Source organism: Emys orbicularis, chromosome 1 (genome assembly GCF_028017835.1).
Source record: "Emys orbicularis isolate rEmyOrb1 chromosome 1, rEmyOrb1.hap1, whole genome shotgun sequence".
NCBI lineage: Eukaryota > Metazoa > Chordata > Testudines > Emydidae > Emys > Emys orbicularis.
Window position 1 is genome coordinate 26,843,571 of NC_088683.1, and position 22,586 is coordinate 26,866,156.

A 22,586-nucleotide genomic window follows, 5' to 3' on the forward strand; every position below is an offset into this window, starting at 1 on the left:
TCTGGTGACAAGGATGATGATTGCACCACTGTGGAAGGGCCTGGGGCACTGTCCCCCGTAGGGGAAGACTCTCTTGTTGTGCACACCTGCTCCTCTACCCCAGCATCAGAGTCCGGGCTGCGCACCGAACTTGGTACTATCGGTGGAGGGAGTTGCTTCTCCGAAGCCACAAGGGAGGACTGGTGTGAGAAAGGCATCAGCATCGCCGGCATGCCCCAGACGTTTCAATAAGGCCATTGGGCTGGCCACTGGCCCCTGCTGCCATGCTGGCACCATAGGAGCCGAGACGGTTTCTGGCACCCACAGGGGTCGCTGCTGCTGTGGCAAGAGGCTAAAGTCTCACTCCGACCCAGATGAGTCCCTTCCGGTGACCAAGGCAGGGCTGTAAATGCCTGGGTCTGGCAGCTGATACTAAGTGCAGCGGAGCAGTGCCTCGAATAAGGTGATTAGCGCCTCTCCAAGGACCGGTGCCGGGGACGTAGATATTGGTGCTGCGAAGGTGAGTGGTTGTGTACCAGTGGAGAACGATGCATGGATAGAGACCTAAGCTGGGGTGTCAGCTGGTGGGAGGATGATCTGTGCCTCACTGCAGGTGATCCACGCTGCGCTGGTGGAGACCAGGACCGCAGTGCCGGCAACCTGGACCATCTGACCGGAGACCTCAGTCATGGAGTTGGGGAGCGCTGCCTCTGCTATGGGGACCGACAGCATTTGGCTGCCCTCTGAGGTGGTCCCATGGCTTTTCTACACAGTGCAGGAAGGGCTCTCTGGTCCCTAGCCACCAGGAGGGCCTCAGACGTCAAAGGCACTACCAGGTACTTGGGTCCCCTAACGCTCTCAAGAGTCGGATCCCTGGAGGGAAGGGAGAGGGGGGCTGGGGGGTCCAGATGGAAAGGCACCCCCCTTGAGGCTCCGGAATGGGCAGGCAGCCTGCACTGGGTCCTTTGCCCAGTGCCCCTTGTCCTTTCTTGTTCAGTGCCAGGGAGCCTCTCTTTTTCAGCACCAGCAAAGAGGAGCGGTGCCGGGAGGAGCTCGGTGCCAGCAATGCGCTCCTCACCAACGCCAAGGTGCTAGGCGTGGAGTCAGAGGAGGAAGGCTCCAAGGCTGGACAAAACGTGGACTCCATGAGGAGGGCCCTCAGACAAATGTCCCACTCCTTTTGAGTTCCGGGACGAAAGTTTTTGCAAATTCAACACTTGTCCTTTATGTGCGACTCTCCCAAGCACTTTAGGAAGCTGCCATGGGGGTCGCTAACAGGCATAGGCCTATTGCAGTATGAACAGGGCTTGAAACCTGGAGACCGGGGCATGCCCCACCCCGGGGTAAAGTCCCTGCAAGGACTCTAACTTACTAACTCTTACAACTTAACACCTAATTACTAACTAACAGCTATATACAAAGAGAAGAGACAATAGGTACTAGAAAAACCACTATCCACTTGGGGGGGCAAGGGGAAGGAGCTCCGACCTATGTGGTAAGAAGGAACTGAGGGGGTGTAGTGCTGGCGGCGCCTCATATACCGGTGCATGAGCACAGCACTCCAGATGGCTCCACAGCTGGCCCAATGGATACTGCCAAGGCAAAAAATTCCGACAACTGTGCACGAGGTCGCGCACACATCTAGAATGGAATCGACACGAGCAAGCACTTGAAGAATCTGTTGAACTCTCTCCATTGTGCAAACTGACTGTTTCCTATCTTTCAAGCAGTTACTGATTCATGAGAGGACCTTCCCTCTTAGTCCATGTTTGCTTACGAGCTTTTGGTGAGGGACCTTGTCAAAGGCTTTCTGAAAATCCAAGTATACTGTATCTACTGGATCACTCCTATCCACATGCTTGTTGACTCCCTCAAAGAATTTTAATACAGTAAAAACTTTGTTACCAGGCATGTTGGGGGAAAATGGGGGGGTGCCGGTAAGTCAAAAATTGTGGTTAACTAAAAGGGAGGGAGTTTGGGTGTGGGAGGGGGCTCAGGGCTGGGGTGCGGGAGGAGGTGCGGGCTCTGGTAGGGAGTTTGGGTGTGGGAGGGGGCTCGGGGCAGAGGGTTGGGGCACAGAAGGGTTTTTGGGGTGCAGGATTCGGGTGGCATTCACCTTGCACGGCTCCTTGCAAGAGGTGACATGTCCCTGCTTCTCCTAGGTGGGCACTGGCTCCCACAGCTCCCATTGGTCACATTCCCCGGCCAGTGGGAGCTGCGGAGCCTGTGCTCAGGGAGGGGGCAGCGCACAGAACCCCCATGGCCATCCCTCTGCCTAGGAGCATTGACTGTGACCAGTGGGAGCTGCGGGGGTGGTGCCTGCAGGAAGAGGCAGCCTGGCCATGCCTCCACCTAGGAGCAGCAGGGGCATGTCGCTGTTTGCGGGGAGCTGCCCAGATCTGGCACCCCAAAAATCCCTCCTGCACCTCAACCCCCTGCCCCGAATTCCCTCCCGCACCCAAACGCCCTTCCAGAGCCCCCTCCCGAAATGCTTGTTTATAGAGCTTTCCAATTGGTAAAGTGCCAGATAACAGCTTTTACTGTATATTGGTGAGGCATGACTTCCCTTTACAAAAGCCGTGTTGACTCTTCCCCAACATATTGTGTTTATGTAGGTGTCTGATAATTCTATTCTGGTACTATAGTTTTTACCAAGTTTCCCAGTACTGAAGTTCAGCTCACCCAGGATCTCTGCTGGAGCCTTTTTTTTTTTTTTTTTTTTTTTTTTTTTTTAAATCAGCGTTACATTAGCTACTTTCCAGTCATCTGGTGCAGAAGCGGATTTCAGTGATAGGTTACATACTACAGTCAGTTCTGCAATTTCATATTTCAGTTCCTTCAGAACTATTGGGTGGATATCATCTGGTCCTTGTGACTTAATTTGTCAATTTATTTTAAAAAAAAAATCTTCAATTGATACATCAATTTGGGACAATACTTCAGATTTTTCACCCCAAAAGAATAGCTCCAGTGTGGATCCCACTTCCTCTGCAGTGAAGACCAATGCAAAGAATTTATTTAGCTACTCTGCAATGGCCTTGTCCTCCTTGAGGCTTCTTTAACACCTTTGCCATATAGAGGCCCCACTGCTTATGTAGCAGGCTTCTGATGTACTTAAAAAAATTAGTAGTAGTTTTTGCATCTTTAGCAAGTTGCTTCTCAAATTCTTTTTTGGTCTGCCTTACATTTTTACAAGTTACTTGCCAGAGTTTGTTCTCCTTCCTGTTTTCCTCATTAGGATTTGACTTACAAATTTTAAAGAATGTCATTTTGCCTCTAATGGTCCCCATTACTCTGCTATTAAACCATTGTGTGATTCTTTTCGTTCTACTACTCTTTTTTTATTTGGGATCTACATTTAATCTGAGCCTCTATTATGATGTCTTTAAATAGTCTCTGTGCTGCTTGCAGGCCTTTTACCCTTGTGACTACTCTTTTTAAATTTCCATAAGTGAAGTTAAATGTTACTGTAATGGGTTTGGTTTTTTTTTTAATATTTCCCCTTCCTACAAGCATGTTAAATTTAATTACATTATTGTTACTATTACTGAGCTGTTCAGCTATAGTTATTTCTTGGACTAGATCCTGTGCTTTACCTAGGACTAAATCAAGAATTGCCTCTGCCTTTGTGAGTTCCAGGACTCGCTTCTACAGGAAGCAGTCATTTACGGTGTCTAGAAATTTTTTCTCTGCATCATGCCCTAAGATGACATTTACCCAGGCAATATGAAGATAGTTGAAATCACCCATTATTATTTCATTTTTTGGTTTTGTAGGTTCAGATGTCATAATTAACATATTTATGCTATCTGGAGCTTTTTAGAAGTCTAGGGCTTCGTCTATGTTATATCTACACTTGGAGCACTTTACTGGTGTAGGAATACTGGAAAATGCTCCTATTGGGAACGCAGCTATACTTGCAAAACAGTCTATATTTGAGGCTTCTGCTGGCACAGCTATGCTTTGCCTCTGAAAATAACTTAACCCAAAATACAACTTGGGAAGGCTAAAGAGTAACAAAATGTCTGGATGTGCTGGTGATCTTGGGAGAACCTGGTTTCTCCCAACGTCTTCAAAGACACTGACATAGGTGTACTCTAAGGCCCTATCTGTACTTGCATTGGTATGTAGGGTGTGTGTAGCTACATGCTGTAGTAAAAAAGTAGGCTGTGTCCACACTGTGGCATGTAGCTACACACAGCAATGAAAAACTGTGGCAGGGAGGAGGCAGAGGAAAGTTGCCAGAAACTTTCCTTGCTGCTACCCACTGTGACAGGCTGCACAAAAAATTCCTGGTGGTGGCATGCGGCCACAGTGGTCGCATTTGAGAAACACTGGCCTATGCAAAAACTTGAACAGTGGCGTAATACTCCCTCTAATTGAAGAAATTTAAAAAGAATATTGAAAGGGTATAGCTTACTAGTTCACCTTGTAATAAAGTTGAGGTAATTTTTTTTAACTGTTTAAAGCTAGATCTTTTTCACAGAATGGCTTTCCTACTATTCATTTGGATTCTTCCTATTGTTAAATGCTACTCACTCACTGGTCAAATCTTCAGTGTTACTGAACAGAACGTGAACTACACATTACTAAAAGGATCTTTAATCTGGTTAGTTGCAGGGACAGAGTGGAGTGGAATTTAAAAATGATATCAAGGATTTTCCTTTCATGGAGTAAAAACACTGGGAGCATTATTTCTTTTTTTTAAATCCACAAATGAACATTTTCTGTGCAAAAACAAACAACTGCAGAAAAGTAAAGATAGCAGATCTGGTGTAATACCATTCTATTGCGAGTTCGCTTAAATTTCATATCAAGAATAAAATAAGTAAAGTGTAACTATACATAGAAGAAAAGATAGTAAATAATAAAATTAAAAGCTAAACTGCAATCTCCATTTTGATTAACAAATATGCAAATTAAAATATTCAATTTATATTGGAAAGTTATTTTTTCAGGGTTTTTTTTTAAAAACGTAACACAGCTGCTGAATTTGTTTAAAAATAACTATTTAGGAACTATATGCAAATCATATAGGAACCAAAACTACAATATTAATTACAAAACAGAATATATATTTTAGAGAAACCGATGAATTTTAAACACTTTTAATGCCCATATTTTCTAAATATGCATTTGAATGTATATAATTTTCATTTACAGCCCCATATGTAAACTAAGAATGTCTCTAAAAAGTCCTGTTTGATCTGTGTCTAATTCAAAGATTAATTTCCTAAATCTGCACTGCAGTAAGGAAGTATAATAGCTCTGATCATCATCATGTGATTCATGAACTCTATGATTGTCTTACACTTATCTATTAATAGATATTGCCCCTAAAAGAAACAATTAACCTAAAAATAAAATATGTTAAAGTTATGCTGAGTTAGAAGCAAGTTAAAAGTTGTGGTGCCTTATGAGAGTTGCAGTTTTGGTGCTTCATGACCCCCATATTCCCTCTATGGGCTAGGCTCCCTAGCTGGACTACATCTCCCATGATAAAATTTTCCTTGTTTTAAAGGATTTAAATCAGAACTTTGCAACTAATTCAGCATTTAATTTCTGTTATTTTCATTTAATGTAAATTTCTCTCCCCAGTTCTAACTCCTGAACACTTCATAAAGCTGTTAGAAGTGCAGGTAGCAAGTATTCCTTTAGATAATAAAAATAATTACAGGACACCAACCTGATGAAATGGGTCATCTCTATATTCTTTTTTCACACAAGGATTAACTTGAGGGTTTTCTACATCTGTCTCACTGGTACAGGAAGACCGGCACTCTGCACAGTGCAACAGATCTTCCCAGAGCACATCTTCTGTTTCCGATTCAGGTCTTGTGCTCTCAGAATCTTGTCTGGAACTTGAACATCGTGAACTGCAACTAGTACCTGATTTAGGGGTATCCTGCAATTAAGATATACACTGGCATTAATTCAGTTTACATATTCCACCCTGTTTATTTAAAATGCCAATTACTAAGTTCAACTATAATAAATCCACTCTTATTTTAATTTTCCAGTTTCACTGGAAATACAACCATAAACAGTACAAGTATTATTAAGAAGAACTAAAGTTAATCTGTTCAAATTTCACTGTTGCCTTTGTAGGCTACAAATAATTACACTGGTCTACAATTTTTGAGAAGTCATCTGCTTCAGAGATAAAATGTGCTATTTATTATGTATTTTGATGTGCTGAATTCAAATATGACAATTAAAACAACTAATTGGCTACTGTTTCTAAGATATTTAAGTTTTGACATTTTATGTCTATGTATATTGTGTAGATAGTAGAGTTTTAATCATAAATTGTAAACCTAGGTGTGTTCATGTGTTTATGGTTGCTCAACGATGTTGAGGGCTGCCATCACACCATCGATATTGTTGCAGGCTACAAGATCACCTTCCATGAAGAAGAATGGGACAAGATCCTTTTGACGGTCACGGAACATGGAAACCCTAACATCACCTGCCAGGAGATTCCACTGCTGTAGTCTGGAGCCCAACAGCTCTGCCTTACTCTTGGGTAGTTCCAAATCCCTGACAAGGTCATTCAGTTCACCTTGTGTTATGAGGTGTGGTTCAGAGGAGGAGGATGGGAGAAAATGTGGGTCCTGTGACATTGATGGTTCACACACAGAGTATACGTTTTAGACAAACAGTTTAATACTGTTCACAGCTATGATGATTGTGAAGCTTGGTTGAGGTGGTGAAGTTAGAGGGTGGAAGAGGGTAGGATATTTCCCAGGGAATGCCTTGCTGCTAAATCAGTGGTTCTCAAACTTTTGTACTGGTGACCCCTTTTTCACATAGCAAGCCTCTGAGTGCGACCCCCCATATAAATTTAAAATACTTTTTAATGTATTTAACACCATTATAAATGCTGGAGGCAAAGCCGGGTTTGGGGTGGAGGCTGACAGCTCGCGACCCCCCCATGTAATAACCTCGTGACCCCCCTGAGAGGTCCCAACCCCCAGTTTGAGAACCCTTGTGCTAAATGATGAACTAGCACTGGGCCCTCAAGGGTTAACACATTGTTGTTAATGTAGCCTCACACTCTACAAGGCAGCAGGAATGGAGGGGAGGGGAGATAGCAGAGCAGACAGAGACAGACACACACCTTGTGTGTGGGCGAGAGAGAGAAATGCACACTGCACCTTTAAGTAAGCTGACCCACTCTTAAGTGCATTGTCTTTTTAAGTGGATCAGGAAGTTGATACAGCAGCTGCTGCCCCAGGCTCTCTCTGTCCGTGTCCCCACCCTGCTCTATATGGAGAAGAAAGAGTAAGCAGGGTGTAGGAGCAGGGGGACACCCTGACATTAGCCCCCCCCTTCCCACCACAGCAAGCAGGAGGCTCGGGGAGCAGCTCCAAGGCAGAGGGCAGGAGCAGCACATGGCAGTGGGGAGAGGGATAGCTGCAACTGCTAGCCTGCTGGGCAGCTGTCGCACAGGGAATTTAGGGGAGCTGATAGGGGGGCTACCGGTCCACCCTGGTTCCAAGCCCCCACCAGCTAGCTGCAACAGGCTGCTCTTCCTGCAAGCAGTGGACAAAGCAGGCGGCTGCCAAACTACGTTAGAAGGGAGCATTGCACAACTTTAAAGGAGCATGTTCCCTAATTGATCAGCAACGTAACAACGAAACAACGTTAACCGGGACGACTTTAAATGAGGAGTTACTGTATAGCCATCCTGAAGTGCAGCACTCATTGCACAGCACTCCAGACAGGAAGGCTGAGTATGATAACAGGACATATGCAAATCTGTGATTGTACCGTTCCCCACCCCACCCCCTTGCCCTTTCTGTTTCCCAAGCAGTTGTGTTTCTTTTCAATAAATTAATTTTCTTTTCAATAAATTAATTTTCTTTTCAATAAATGGATTTTTTGGTTTTGAAAACATTCTTTATTATTGCATAAAGTAAAAGATACCTTAGCCCAGGAAAGCAACAGGCACTGCAAGTCAGTGTAGCAAACACAGATTCCTACTAACACTGGAACTACTGCACTTCACTCCCGTGCAGGGCATCAGACATTACTGGTGGCTTTCAGCCTCAAATTGCTCCCTCAAGGCATCCCTAATCCTTGCAGCCCCGCGCTGGGCCCCTCTAATAGCCGTGCTCTCTGGCTATTCAAATTCAGCCTCCAGGTGTTGAAACTCCAAGGTCCATGCCTGAGCGAAGCTTTCACCCTTCCCTTCAAAAATGTTATGGAGGGTACAGCACGCGGATATAACCGCGGGGATGCTGTGTTCGGCCAAGTTCAGCTTCCCATACTGAGATCGCCAGTAACCCTTTAAATGGCCAAAAGCACACTCCACAGTCATTCTGCACCAGCTCAGCCTGTTGTTGAACTGCTCCTTGCTGCTGTCAAGGCTCCCTGTGTAGGGTTTCATGAACCACAGCATTAAAGGGTAAGCAGGGTCTCCAAGGATCACAATGGGCATTTCAACTTCACCTACGGTGATCTTCTGGTCTGGGAAAAAAGTCCCGTGTTGAAGCTTCCTGAACTGGCCAGTGTTCCGAAAGATGCGTGCATCATGCACCTTTCCGGGCCAGCCTGCGTTAATGTCAATGAAACGCCCACAGTGACCCACAAGTGCCTGGAGAACCATAAAGAAACACCCCTTCCGATTAACATACTCCGAGGCTAGGTGGGCTGGTGTCAGAATTGGAATATGCGTCCCATCTATTGCCCCTCTGCAGTTAGGGAAACCCATTTGTGCAAAGCCAGCCACAATGTCATGCACGTTACCCAGAGTCACAGAGCTTCTGAGCAGGATGCGATTAACGGCTCTGCAAACTTGCATCAACACAATTCCAACGGTAGACTTTCCCCACTCCAAACTGGTTAGCGACCAAACGGTAGCTGTCTGCCAGCTTCCAGACTGCAATAGCCACCCACTTCTCCACCATCAGGGCAGCTCTAAATCTTGTGTCCTTGCGCTGCAGGGTGGGGGGCGAGCTCCTCACACAGTCCCATGAAAGTGGCTTTTCTCTCTGAAAGTTCTGCAGCCACTGCTTATTATCCCAGACTTGTATGACGATGTGATCCCACCACTCAGTGCTTGTTTCCCGAGCCCAAGAGCGGCGTTCCACAGCGGTGAGCATGTCCGTAAATGCCACATGCAATCTCGTGTCGTATGCGTTATTCGAATCGATATCATCGTCGGAGTCCTCACTGTCAGTTTGGATCTTGAGTAACTCGACTGCCAAACGTGTCGTGCTGGCGAGACTCGTCAGCATATTCCTCAGCAGTTCGGGCTCCATTCTCGCAGACCGAAAGGAAGACAGAGCGTGCAACACAAAAAACGTTGAAAGATGGCGCCAAATGTTGACGGAAGCAGAGGGATTGCTGGGATGCGAACCGATGCATCACAGGGTGTTGGGACAGGACCCAGAATGCCCTGCACCCCACACCCCCTTCCCACAAGCCACAGCACCAGAATGGGAAGAGGTGCTCTGTGGGATAGCTGCCCATAACGCACCTGCTCCCAATGCCGCTGCAAGTGCTGCAAATGTGGCCACGCCAGTGAGCTTGCAGCTGTCAGTGTGGACAGACTGCAGCGCTTTCCCTACTGCGCTCTCTGAAGGCTGGTTTAACTCAAAGCGCTCTACATCTGCAAGTGTAGCCATGCCCTAATTCTAATCTAACACTAGGACCAGGTTTACACTATAAACTTACATTGGTATAACTACGTTGCTCAGAGCTGTGAAAAATCCACATCCCTGAGCGATGCAGTTATATCAGCCTAACCTCCAGTGTAGACAGCACCGTCAACAGGAGGGCTTCTCCCACTGGCATAGCTACCACTCTTGCAGAGGTGGATTAACTACGCTGACAGGAAACGTTCTCCCAATGGCATAGTAGCATCTTCACTGAAGCAGTACAGCAGCACAGCTGCACCAGTGCAGTTGCGCCTCTGCAGCGTTTTAAGTGTAGACCTGTCCTCAGGGTACTACTAAGTATCAACAACAAGGGAAAAACTAAACTAGTTGTGAGGTTAAGACCACACTGAGCTCTGACTCTAGCCACAGGTGGTAAGAAGGAACTGAGAGGAACTGGTGCTGCCTCATGTAGCATGAGAAGGGACTATGGCCATGAGGCATGAGCATCACCCCTCTTCGGGTGCAGCTAGGCAAATTTCTCCAGATCCAGTGAGTGGAAAACATGGCTGCATCTACTTGAAGAAGAACCACTGCTCCTATAAATGTGAGGCAAGAATACAGCCTGTGGTGATAAAGGACATTTGAAAGAATCAGCTGGAATTACAGATGTCAATTAATCACTGTTAACTCAAGCGATTAACTCAAAACAAATTAACTTGATTAAAAAATTAATCTGGATTAATCACAGTTTGAATCCCACAGTTAAACACTAGAATACAAAGTGTACAGTGATCACTTTATCATTTTTACAGTGCAAATATTTGTAATAAAAATGATATAAAATAAATAGTATTTTTGTATTCACCTCATACAAGTACTGTAATGCAAGCTCTGTCGTGAAAGTGCAATTTACAAATGTAGATTTTTTTTTGTTACCTAACTGCACTCAAAAACAAAACAATGTAAAACTTTAGAGCCTATAAGTCCACTCAGTCCTACTTTTTGTAAAGTCAATCACAAAGACAAACAAGTTTGTTTAAATTTACAGGAGATACTGCTGCCTTCTTCTTATTTACAATGTCACCTGAAAGTGAAAACAGGAGTTCCCATGGCACTTTTGTAGCCAGTGTTGCAAGTTATTTACATGCCAGATATGCTAAACATTCGTATGCCCTTTCATGCTTCGGACATCATTCTAGAGGACATGCTTCCATGCAGATGGTGCTCGTAAAAAAAATGTGTTTATTAAAATTGTAACTGAATTTTTAAATCTTGCGATTAATCGCAATTAATTTATTTAACTGTTTGACAGCCCTAGCTGGAAAACTAAGTATTCACTGGTTTGCTTTAAAGCCTGCTTGCCTTCAGCAAAATTATACATGTTGTTATCCGAGAATTCTATTTCCATTTGGTTCCCTACATCTGAATTTCATTTCTATAAAGGACTCCACCAATAAGGGACTGCTGGGTTGCTGCTCTGCTCTTTGACTTCACTATGTAGCTCTTTAAATCAGAACACTGGAACTTCTTTTGCTGCCATGCAACAGCAACAATTGTGGCTTCAATAGCATACAGCATATTCTGAGTAATTGAAAAACTTTTTAAAGAATGTTACATACTCATATCTAGGAGAACATCCACATTGGTGGATCCTCTCACAATAGAACTTGGAGGTAGAATCAAATTCTCTTGTCTGCTCAGAGTTCCCCTCATATGGGCTAATGGACTTATTGGAGACAATGGTGAAAGAAGCGGAGGTGCAGTCGGAACTATGACATGGAGAAAGCACTAGCATCAACACAGTAATGACTAAAAGTGCAAACAGATTGCTGGAAAACAGTCTGCCAAATCTCTGGCAAGAAAGCTCTCTTTCTCACATAAGAGGAAACCACTAGTTTCCTAGATACATGTGCCTCCAAAGGAGGTGGTTGCTGCATAATGGGGCTGCTTCTAGAAGGCAAAATAGAAAGCAGCAAAGCTCTGATGGGACGTGGTGTAAGAGCATAGCAACAGACCAATTATCCATATTGTGGACCCACCCCCAAGAAGTGAAAAACATGCTAAATTCAAAGTGACTCTTGTGCAAACTGGACACCAAATCGCAATGATTCCCAAAGACAGTTACTTCACAGGAATATTTTTAACAAGCGTCATGAATTATTAATATTGACAAGATCACCACTAAATTCCAGTGATCCAGAATGCGTTCAGAAGAAAGAAATTCAATGGAGATGTTGGCAAACCAGTTACAAAAAGGACTTTTGGGAAAAGAACATACCTCCACAGGGTAGTGTTTCTTATAATGGTGGGATTTCCTGTTTCGAAGAGCACAGTCACTAGAAGCACGTTCTACATTACGGCGTAAGGGATATCCAGATTCAGGTCCCTCCTCACTTGAAACTTCATCAGATACATTTGTTACTGTCCTGTGTGTATCCTAGACCAATTAACAATTTACTATTAGTAAATCACACTATTTTTTCACAATGGTCTTTTAATTCATCTTAAATACTGCAATCAATTTTCTCATCAATTCTTTTAATTAAAAAATATTTAATAATCCCCTTTTGCTGAGTAGAGCATAGAAAACAGTTTCCCTCTTTTAGGTTATTGACTACATGGAAAGGTGGTACTAGAAGTGATATACAATAGAAGATTATAACATACTAAAGTAGGTGATTAATCATTGCACAGTAGTCGTGTGTCAGGCTAATTTATACTATACTGCAGAATGGATTCAAGATATTCATGTTCCAAGTGATGTTTTAGGTGAAATCACAGCAACCCCAAATGGTGTATGACTCAAAAGAAAAGAAAGCAACATTCTATTCTTGGTTTTGTCCTCTCAAACACAGTAATTTACATTGACAGCTTTTTCCAATCTTAAAATTTAATTTATTTCTACCACCTCTCCCGCCACACCTAAAGTGTAAGCCAGTAATCAACTATGAAATGCTTGGACTGTGAGCGTATATCATTCCCTGGTTTCACGCTAATGTAGATGCAGCCCCCACAAAAGGAGAATGGTAGGAGGGACCAAGAAACTTTCAGTTTTCATTCTAAAGGGTTTCTTTTTTAGAAAAATGTACTCGTTTCATTGTTGTTTTGTCATAAAGACCATTTGCCTACTCTCCTACAGATTAATGGCTGCATAAGTAATGTTAAGTACAACTGTTGCATTTGTTTGTATGGGGTTACATGTTGCTCACCGGGTAATTGCGATTTCTCTGGTTGTGCATGTACCTTTTGAACTTTGAAGCAGTGACATGGTAGCATTGCACAGGGTATGATTAATTGGGATGAGCATGGGTGGCATGCTAAACTTATTGTTTATTTTGTCCACTGGATTGCAACTTTGGGTGGGTGGTCCTGAAATCAGGGTTTAGAATAATGTTGTGGCAATGACTGGGTCTCACAAATCTGCAAAAATTAGGATTTGCAGTAATGCCTTTTTTCCCAGCAAATGAGGCATCAGGCCATTGTTTGTAGTGAAGGGGATTGGTTCAGGTGGTTTCCCCATCACCTGCAATGCACAGTCTTTGGCTAGGCCTGAGAATTAAACAGCTTTATTAAATGCACTGGGCTTATGGTCTGATTAGGTCTTCCATAGGCGCCGACTTCTGCTCCCACCGGTGAGTACTCGACCCCTCTCTACCCCCGGCCCCGCCCCGACTCCACCCCTGCCCCGTCCCCATTCCAACCCCTTCCCCAAATCCCTACCCCAGCCCCGCCTCTTCCCCTGAGCGCACCACGCTCCCGCTCCTCCCCCCACTCCTGGAGCTTGCTATGCCGCCAAAGGTGGGAAGCGCTGGGAGGTAGGCGGAGGAGTGGGGACGCAGCGCACTCAGGGGAGGAGGTGGACGATATTAAACAGATTAGATTAGATATTAAACAGATAGCCATTACTATAATTTTAATGAATGAGTTATTACCTGCTCTTAAAATTGTTTGTTCATAAACCGTTTTCTGAATTTTTTTCTTGTTAGCTGCAAGAGTTCTGCTTTGAAGCAAAACATCAAGACTCCTTAATCAACAAAAGCTTTTAAAATAGTCAGACTTCAAAATGCTGAATTAGCAAGATTTAGCGACAAATGTGTCAATAATATTTTCTGATTTCTTTCATAAATAAAGAAAAATACTTCTTTTTCTGACGTTAACAGGTATAATGGGAAATGCCACATAAGAAGTTTATATTTCCATAGAAATTAATTTACCTCAACAATCCTTTTTTCATAGTTTATTCTAAATTTTGAGAGGTCTTTGTTTTTCCAAATAAATAGATTATTTTCATATATAATTATCCAGAAAACTGTTTATGCATGTATAAAAAGTGTTATGAGAGCTTGGAACTTCAAAAACGTGCTCACCATTTGACTGAGGAAAAGCAATATAAAGCACATTGAGGAAACTGATTTTTTCTAGAAACGTTTTCACGAGTCTTAATTTGTCTTCAACATACTGTAAATGACGATGATGATGCCAGAGCAGATAGTGATAAACCAGTGAAAGCATCCTAAAATTTCTCAGTAATTACAAATTAAGTGTGCCAATCAGTAGAATGCACATCAAGGGACATGATCAAGGATAAGCATGAAACTCAAACTACCGTATACAAATATTCTAAATCTCACTTGCCCAAGTGTATCAAAACCTGAAGTAGGTGTACAGAAAGAGTGCATATGTTACACTTTCTATGGATCCTATCTATGGAAGATCCCAAAACGGGTCCCTCCTTTAAAAATGAATGAAGCCAGTGTCTCACTGAAACTTTCCTTAGGCAAAAATTCCTGTTTTACCACCATCACCACCTTCTAGGAGGTAGAATAATAGGCTGCTCCTCATTTGCTTCCCTTCGCTTTCCTTAAATGCTGCACTTCCAAATCTTCATGTACCAATAATGGTAGAGTTGTTTTGGAGGAGAATGAAGTAAGGTGAAATAGGAGAACTGAGAGCTATCAGACCTAACCAGCCAAGCTCCATGATGAGCAACACATCCTTCCTCCTCATTATGCTCTGCTTTCTGAAGACTCTCTTTCTTCTCTCCGTCCCCTCTGCGCTCTACATTTCAGAGTGCCTTTTCACTTCCATGGGGAAGGGAAGGAAAGAAAACACTCGCAGATTTCTGCACTTATCCACAAGAGAAGGGGAAGGAGAATCCATGAACACAGAGGATTGGCAGGGAAACCTTTGAAGGTGTGGGGGGTTGTTTGAATTTTGGAAGTCATCATTACTGTGAAATGTGTCCAACTGTAGCAGAGAAGCAGACCCATTCCAGAGGAAAAAATCTAACAGAGGCAGGTGAGGTAGAAGCAAAGCCTTCTCATGAAGGCTAAAACAAATAAGAAATACAAGGACACATGGTGAGTCAAATTAAAGAAAATCAGAGAACCTAAAAGTCAGTAAAATGAGGTTCCTGTGGTAGGAGTTGAGCCGTAGATATGCACTTGCCCAATCCTGGGTGACCAGTGCTACTGGGGTTCTCCCATTGTGTCTATGGCAAAATAGTTATGAAGTAGCACTCGCATAAATTACCACAATTTAGATATAATAAAATTTCTGAAAAGCAGTATTTTAGGTTGTTCAATATGGGTGTGTAATTTCCCAACACATTTTGCCAGGGAAGGACGACTACAGACATCACTACAAAAAGGTTTCAAGTCTTTTTTTGCAAAATTCAGTTGCTTGCAGTGCATTTTGTCTACCTGCAGATATTTTTCTTTTATTTCTTTTTATTAAAATATTGCCCTGAGATTTTGGTGGAGATTTCTTCTTGAAGGAAGAAAATATTGATGGGACAGTGAAGAGAAAATATAAGGAAAAATTTAAGAGCAAGAAACCCAGAACTAGATCTTGCACTTAGGCCCTTAGTATCCTAACACGAGCCCTATTAATTTTTTTTTAAGTTTAAAAAAAACACAGGGTCAAGATATAAATGGGAACCTATCCAAACTGCTGTGGCAATACGGTGTGCATATAATTGGACACACTACTGTTAGTTATGAAACAATGAACCATGCTTACTTTGTGAGGACTATGATTGTTGTATGTGTTTCTCACAGTTCCTGTGCTCCAACCTCCCTCTTCTGGCCTAATCACTTCACAGTGAGGTTCATGGGTCTGTACTCCATCTTCACTGCTTTTACCTGTCTTTTTCCCATCAAGGGAGACATAGCCATTATCAGTCTCTGTTGATTTATCTATTGAATTCTTTGCTTTCTTTGATCTAGATTTAAAACAAAACAAAAACAAACATGCACATTAAATTACTATACGACTTTTATTGTCTATGTCCTCTCTTACCCTTCTCCCCCAACTATTTTTGACTTCATTGTTGAGATGTATGAAAACTAGTAATCTAAATCTGATTCAGTAGTATCTGTGCTACTTTTCACCATTTAAAGCTTATCTGTTACAACCGTAGGAATATAGAATACCAAATGAAACATCCAGCACATGAAAGAATATTATATATTACAGTACTGAAAGAAGAGAGAAAGACCAAGAAAAGCTGTATTTTACCACATAAGGCTTTATAACAGCAACTTGACAAAGCCAACTGCAAGTTCTGAATGCAACACATTTCCCTGTTCACATTTTTGTATCAAACAGAAACGTAAAGGTATGCCCAAATAGCTGTTAATTCTCAGGAATTTTTAACTGGTACTTATTGAAACTAAAATTTTATATTCCTTGCACACCCTTGCATGAAGCACGAATTAATCATATATTGAATTAAAATGAAAACCGCTATCCAAAAGTTTAAACTTTTTGGCCTAACTTCACTTTGCTTCATCAGCAATCTAAAAGTTTATGCTAATTAGGAGATTTTCAAATGCATAATCCAGGTTGTTGCAGTCTCCCATACTACCTGGCAACAGTATGACTATTAGTGTTACAGTTCCTGGCTTAAGTCCTCCCCTTCCAAAGCACAAAAGAGTAGCACAAGTATATACAGCCTATTTCAAATGAGACACTAAGTGGAGGCAGGAAGGAGGCAGGACAGAAAAAGAGAGAAACTAGAATAATTCTAGTTCTACAACCCTTAGAATAATCTTCCCTGTCCTGTGCCCCTCTCTTCCCATCCTACACGCCAACATCTCTGAGAAAGCAGCAGACATAACAACAAGTGGAAACTCTAAAGAAAGGCTTACAACAGTGGAGTCTGGATGACTGCACTTCCAAATTACAACTTGGTATCTACGGTGGCTTCCAACTGATGGTGGTGGTGAATGTGTGAAGGAAAAAGAGCAGGTGGCTAATTTACCAACTGATGAGGCAGATAGCTCAGACCTGCAAGCCCTTGAGGTTGACACACTTTGGACAAGTCTTATAGGCACTGTTGGATCAAAATCTTTACCCAGTGAGCAATGGAGATCTTGTAACAGGACAAGGTGGCACACAGCTATATGAAGTAGGTAAACAGCTGCATTTTAGATTTCTGGATTACAAGTGTATGTCCAGACCATGAAGCTTTCTTGTGGGAGTAGAGGGCTCTGGACACAAGGTAGGTAAAACATTAAGTTATCTGAGTTCTTTCATCTGTATATCCCCCTTATTGAGAGAGAAACTGGTGGTGCAACTGGACCACCACTATATCTCCCAATATTTGGATCATACTATGGCTCCTCTCGAAGAACTCCCACTGTTGGCAAGAAACCTTCATCTGAACTTTAAAAGTATGAAATAAATTTGAGGGGCCACACTGGGGAGGCAGAACACCCCTGCCCAAAATAGGTACATTAAAATTTTGCTTTGGTGCAGTTCTACAGTGTTGAAATTATTTACTTAATAGATGAAGAGTAGGCTAGAGAGATGGAAAGGAGATGCCTATGAAACCTATCATTTATGTTTATGGAAAATGGATGATTAAGCATAGGAAAGAAAGCAAATAAATAATCAACCCTCTGGTGCTAGCTGGACTTGTTTGCAAGAGAATGCGCTTCAGGAAGTCCCAACAACCAACAATGAAGAGGCTAAATAAGCTAAAGGAACAATAGTGACAAAATAGTCGCAATGAGAGGGAGGCAGAAGCAGCTCATTTTAATGCACTAAAACAATATTTTTGGTATCTTTTCTTCTTCATAGCTACAGTGGTTGAAAAGAAATGCAAATCTCATGAGACACACAGTTAGTAGAAATTCAGTATAATACAAGACAATTAAGTGCTCAATTCTGATCAAGTCTACCACAAACAATTTGCTACAATTAAACATTAAATAATATTCAGGTAATTCAATTCCTTAGAGCCCTTTTCTGTGTACAGTATATTAATAAAGAAGCAAAGCTCATTAAATGTCTTCTGGCAGACAGAGCATCAAAAGTATTAAATGAAATAAGTAGTAATGAAATATGAAAATTCAAACCAGTTCTTTTGGACAGCGCACAGATTTAAAAAAATGCAAAAGCATAACCAGTGAGACTCTGCTATTCCATGACTTATTGAACTGATGCATGAGGTACAGTTGTGATAATTCTTCCAACTTTGATTTGAAATGCATTCATAGGCCTGTAAAGTTCAAAAAGGTTCGGGTTCAACTAAACCTGGTTTTCCCCATGATCAACTTTCACTGCAAAGATCAGGCTAGACAGGTTTGAACATCCTGTAAACGTTTACAGGAACTGGAATTGGGATTAATGGACACACTGGAAAATATTATGCACTTGCTTCATGTGACCTTTCCCAGAAAAACCAGTTTGAACTTGAAAAGTACTGGGAAAGAGCAACCCCAAAGTACGCCCCAAAAACCACATTATTTCATTTTTTTCCCCACTGCAATGTGCTTTAAAAATTTCACCTGAGGTGGGGAACATGTGTAACTCTCTATTAGAATGTTAATACATGTCTATTACAGATTACTATATGAAGTGTGAAAAATCTAAAGGAAATAAAGTGTATGTATAGGGGGATAACATGAACACTTGTAGGAACATGATGGTGTCTTGCGATTTACAGACATACCAAAAGACAGGACAGGCCAAGCAGTACTTAACATGGTCTTCTCTCTGGATTAGCTAGAGGAAAGTGTTAAGGAAGGTTTAAATAAGGTTTCTGGAAGATAGATTTTCATTATCATAAATTGGGGGAAGTAAGGAAGGAGAGACTAAAGAGCAAATCATCTTTCTGTAAATGGAGAAATAGTCTGCTCCCTTTACTTTCATCTGTGCTGATCTTAAAGATTCTCTCCTGACCCAATCCTAGAGTTATTCAAAATTGAGAACTGAGGTGTTACATTTTGTATGTTCTTTGAAACAGATACTGACTTATTTATTATGAATGTGTACAGAGCTTAGCTCAATGTGACCCCAACCTGGTTGAGATTTCTAGGTAATATCAAAATATAAATAATAAATTATACAATTTGTGCAAGGTTTCCCTCACCAAAATGATATTCAAGACGGGGTCAGAATTTCATAGATTCCTTCTTGTGCTGGATGAAAATCAAGTATTGAATGTTCTACAAGCTATTAATGACATTGGACTCTGCTATTCAGAAAGGATATGTTTCAAACACTTCCAAATTATCTAGGTCTGAATGTATGTATATATTTGATAAAAACTGTTTTCACTCTATCATGTATTTCAAATTTATGATATACTCCAAGAACAATACATCCACTTCTGTAAATACGATCCACTGCTTCAATCAGCCATTATAATAATATACAAGAACATAATGAACTAGTAATGTGGGAAGAGTGCTGGGTGGGGAGCCATGAATTCTGTTACTGTGTAAATTTCAGCCTTTCTTGGAAGAATCACTGGGGCTCACTTCCTCCACACTCATCTCTCAAAGATTCTGCATTGTGAACTTCCTGCCTGAAAATGCTGGACTTCTAGAGCCTTTAAATACTGACCTGCGTATTTGCCAGAGAAGAGAGACATTGCTAGAAATCAATAAGAGGCAATACATCCCTCCAAGAGGTGTGTATTCTGTCTCTTCAATGCTCTCAGCCCCGGTATAAATACACTGCACAACTACTAGATTGGTGGCCAGCCCCACTTCTTGACCAAACTGTATACATTTAATAGCGTTTCTGATACTTTGTTCTAAAAGTAGTATAGTTGTCATCTTTGGAAATTAAACTCTGATGCAAGACAAGACTGTTGGGCAACATATGTTAAACTGCTTAATTTTATTTCTTTCAAAATACTAACACAAAGAGATGAAGGTTTTAAAATGAAAAAAAGCATTGAAAAATCCCAGCTCCTAGGTGCCATTGTAATGCTGACAGACCCCGGTTGTCAGTGGGTGGGATCGAACCTGGGACCTCTGGAGCTTAGTGCATGAACCAAAAGCCTATGGCTGTTAACTAAGGCTGTAGAGCAGACTCATTAATCTCTCTCTCTAGGTGGTCTCAGTGCCACTAGATGGGACAGAACACTACACCCAGTAGGTGTGTGGGTTACACCATCATACACACATAACACTCATTATTATATACAATATTTTAGGTGTTCGGGGAAAAAAAACACATGCAAAATATTTCCTGTATAGAGGAAAAAATGCAAGGGATTGACTGAACAGCTTATACACAATGAATCATGCAGGCGAATATCTGGGCAACGATGTTAACAATTCCTTTGGTACAGAAAAAAAAGTCACAAATCAAATTCAGTTCAATTTGTTCCATACCAAAGGCTATGCTAGAAGCAGTATTTTCTGCACTGGTAGCTCCATAGCAGTAGTAAAGCAATAGCATAAAACTTCACCACAGCTAGCTTCCGTGATTCTCTGTGTTGACTGCAATTAGACCCTTCTGACTAAGGAAAATGGAAGTAATCATGTACAGCGAAACGTTGACTGTGCCTTCAACCACAGTACTAAGTGCTTGTCTACATGGGAACATCCAGGAAAGTGAATCCGAATTAACGAACGGTGTGAATTTGAAGTGGCTTTGTTAAGCTGCATTAAATCCCTGTGTGGATACTATTATTCAGAATTAAAGTAGCCTTAATATGGTTTAGTTTAGTTCTCTTAGTGAATTAAGCTAAACTGAGTAAAAACCCACCTGAAACCAGTGAGTATGCACTCAGCACAGCTCAGCCCTGCCTCCACTACTGCTACCCATACAACCGCAGCTACGCTGCTATTTACACTCATGCTAAGTTGATGAAAGCAAATGCTAATGTGTACACAAGCAAGGGAATCACAGAACCCAGCTCATAGTGTAGACTAAGGGCAGGTCTTCACTACAGGGGGGGGTCGATTTAAGATACGCAAATTCAGCTACGCGAATAGCGTAGCTGAATTCGACGTATCAGAGCCGACTTACCCCGCTGTGAGGACGGCGGCAAAATCGACCTCCACGGATCCCCGTCGACGGCGCTTACTCCCACCTCCGCTGGTGGAGTAAGAGCGTCGATTCGGGGATCAATTGTCACGTCCCGACGAGACGCGATAATTCGATCCCCGAGAGATCGATTTCTACCCGCCGATTCAGGCGGGTAGTGTAGACCTAGCCAAAGACAACTTGAGCCTTCCTAATGACCTAGTAATAGTGCTATGCAATGTGCCATATGAGATGTAGGTTAGATTTGAGTTTGCAGTTTCTTCAGATGGGCTGTCGAAGAAGCTCTAGCCTTTCAGGGTGGGGTGTAGCAAGTTCTTCTCATTGCTTATAACCCTGAGATTTGATTAAATGATGTAAATAAGCTCTACAGTGAGACAGACAACCCTGCTTAACTGTAAAGATTGTGTATGTGATGTTGACCCTTGAGAAAGTGAGGTAAAATTTTGGGGTGCCACAGCCTGATCCTGTGTGGTGCTAAGTGCAGTTGACTTCTATGAAAGCAGAAGATATTCAGCACTTTACACAATCAGCTCCAAATGCGCTGGAATAGACTGCATGAAGAACAATTCATTGAGATGTGAGCTTACTCAAAAAGATCACCCGTTTGATATTACTTGTACTTTTCAAAGCCAGTTTAGTTTACATAATGAAAAATGTAAATAAAATGTATATAAAATTAAAATGGGATAGAATTGCCAGTGCTTTAAAATATCTAAAAGCCTGCAGCTCAATATGATGCTCCTGGTCATTAACTTTAGAACACCGAATAAACTTTATCAGAGTTTAAGAGCACAATCACAAATATAAAAGATGTTAGTGTAGTAATATTAAGACGAGACTTCCACGATAAAACATACATGTAGGAAACTGCAGTATCCCTTTTCTCAATTTTAGACCACCTTAGATTACATACAATATTTTGAACGGTTTCTAAATGCCTCCCAATTTTTAATGAAGCTGTATAGTGCACTTGCATTTGGATTCTAGAGAGCTATTAAATGTTTTTACGTGTTTTCCCGAGGACCATTGTTTGGATAGATTCATTGTTCGCAAAAGAAATAGGCTACTGAAGGGCACAATAACTATACTTTCCCTCCAATCGTATAAAGGCTTAATTTAAAAAAAGAAGAAATATGCAAGTTGCAGCTCATTACCTTAAGTGTTCTATTGTCCTTGCTGAACAATAAAAGCGTATGGGTATTTGACACCTTGACACTTTTTTTTTTTTTTTTTTGGCGCACGCAGGCATAGAGTTAGAGCAAAGAAATATACACATTTGAATTTGTCATGCCATGGAATTCCATTGCCACCAGTAAGTTATTCTCTGACAGGATTTAAAAATACAGAAACTGAAGTGTCTTATCTTTGATAGTCCTTATATCAGAGGTGGGCAAACTTTTTGGCCTGAGGGCCACATTGACGTTGCAAAACTGTATGGAGGGCCGGGAAGCCTGTGCCTCCCCAAACAGCCTGGCCCCCACCCCCATCCGCCCCCTCCCACTTCCCGCCCCCGATTGCCCCTCTCAGAACCCCCAACCCAACCAACCCCCCCCGCTCCTTGTCCCCTAACCGCCCCCTCTCAGGACCCCCCTCCCCTAACCGCCCACTGGGACCTCACCCCCATCTAACCCCCCTGCTCCCAGTCCCCTGACTGCCCCAACCCTTATCCACACTCCCGCTCCCTGACAGGCCCCCCGGGACCCCACGCCT

At 42.2% G+C, this 22,586-nt stretch overlaps 1 protein-coding gene across 1 annotated transcript in view; it reads right to left on the minus strand.

Annotated features, from left to right (window-relative positions):
• Positions 1-22,586, minus strand: part of PHTF2 (putative homeodomain transcription factor 2) — a 153,326-nt gene that overhangs the window by 33,977 nt on the left and 96,763 nt on the right. The window contains exons 9-11 of the mRNA XM_065403358.1: positions 15,606-15,807; positions 11,863-12,021; positions 5,666-5,884 (exon numbers count right to left, since the gene is read on the minus strand). Of these exons, the coding sequence (XP_065259430.1) occupies positions 5,666-5,884; positions 11,863-12,021; positions 15,606-15,807 (580 nt within the window). The remainder of the gene's footprint in view (positions 1-5,665; positions 5,885-11,862; positions 12,022-15,605; positions 15,808-22,586) is intronic.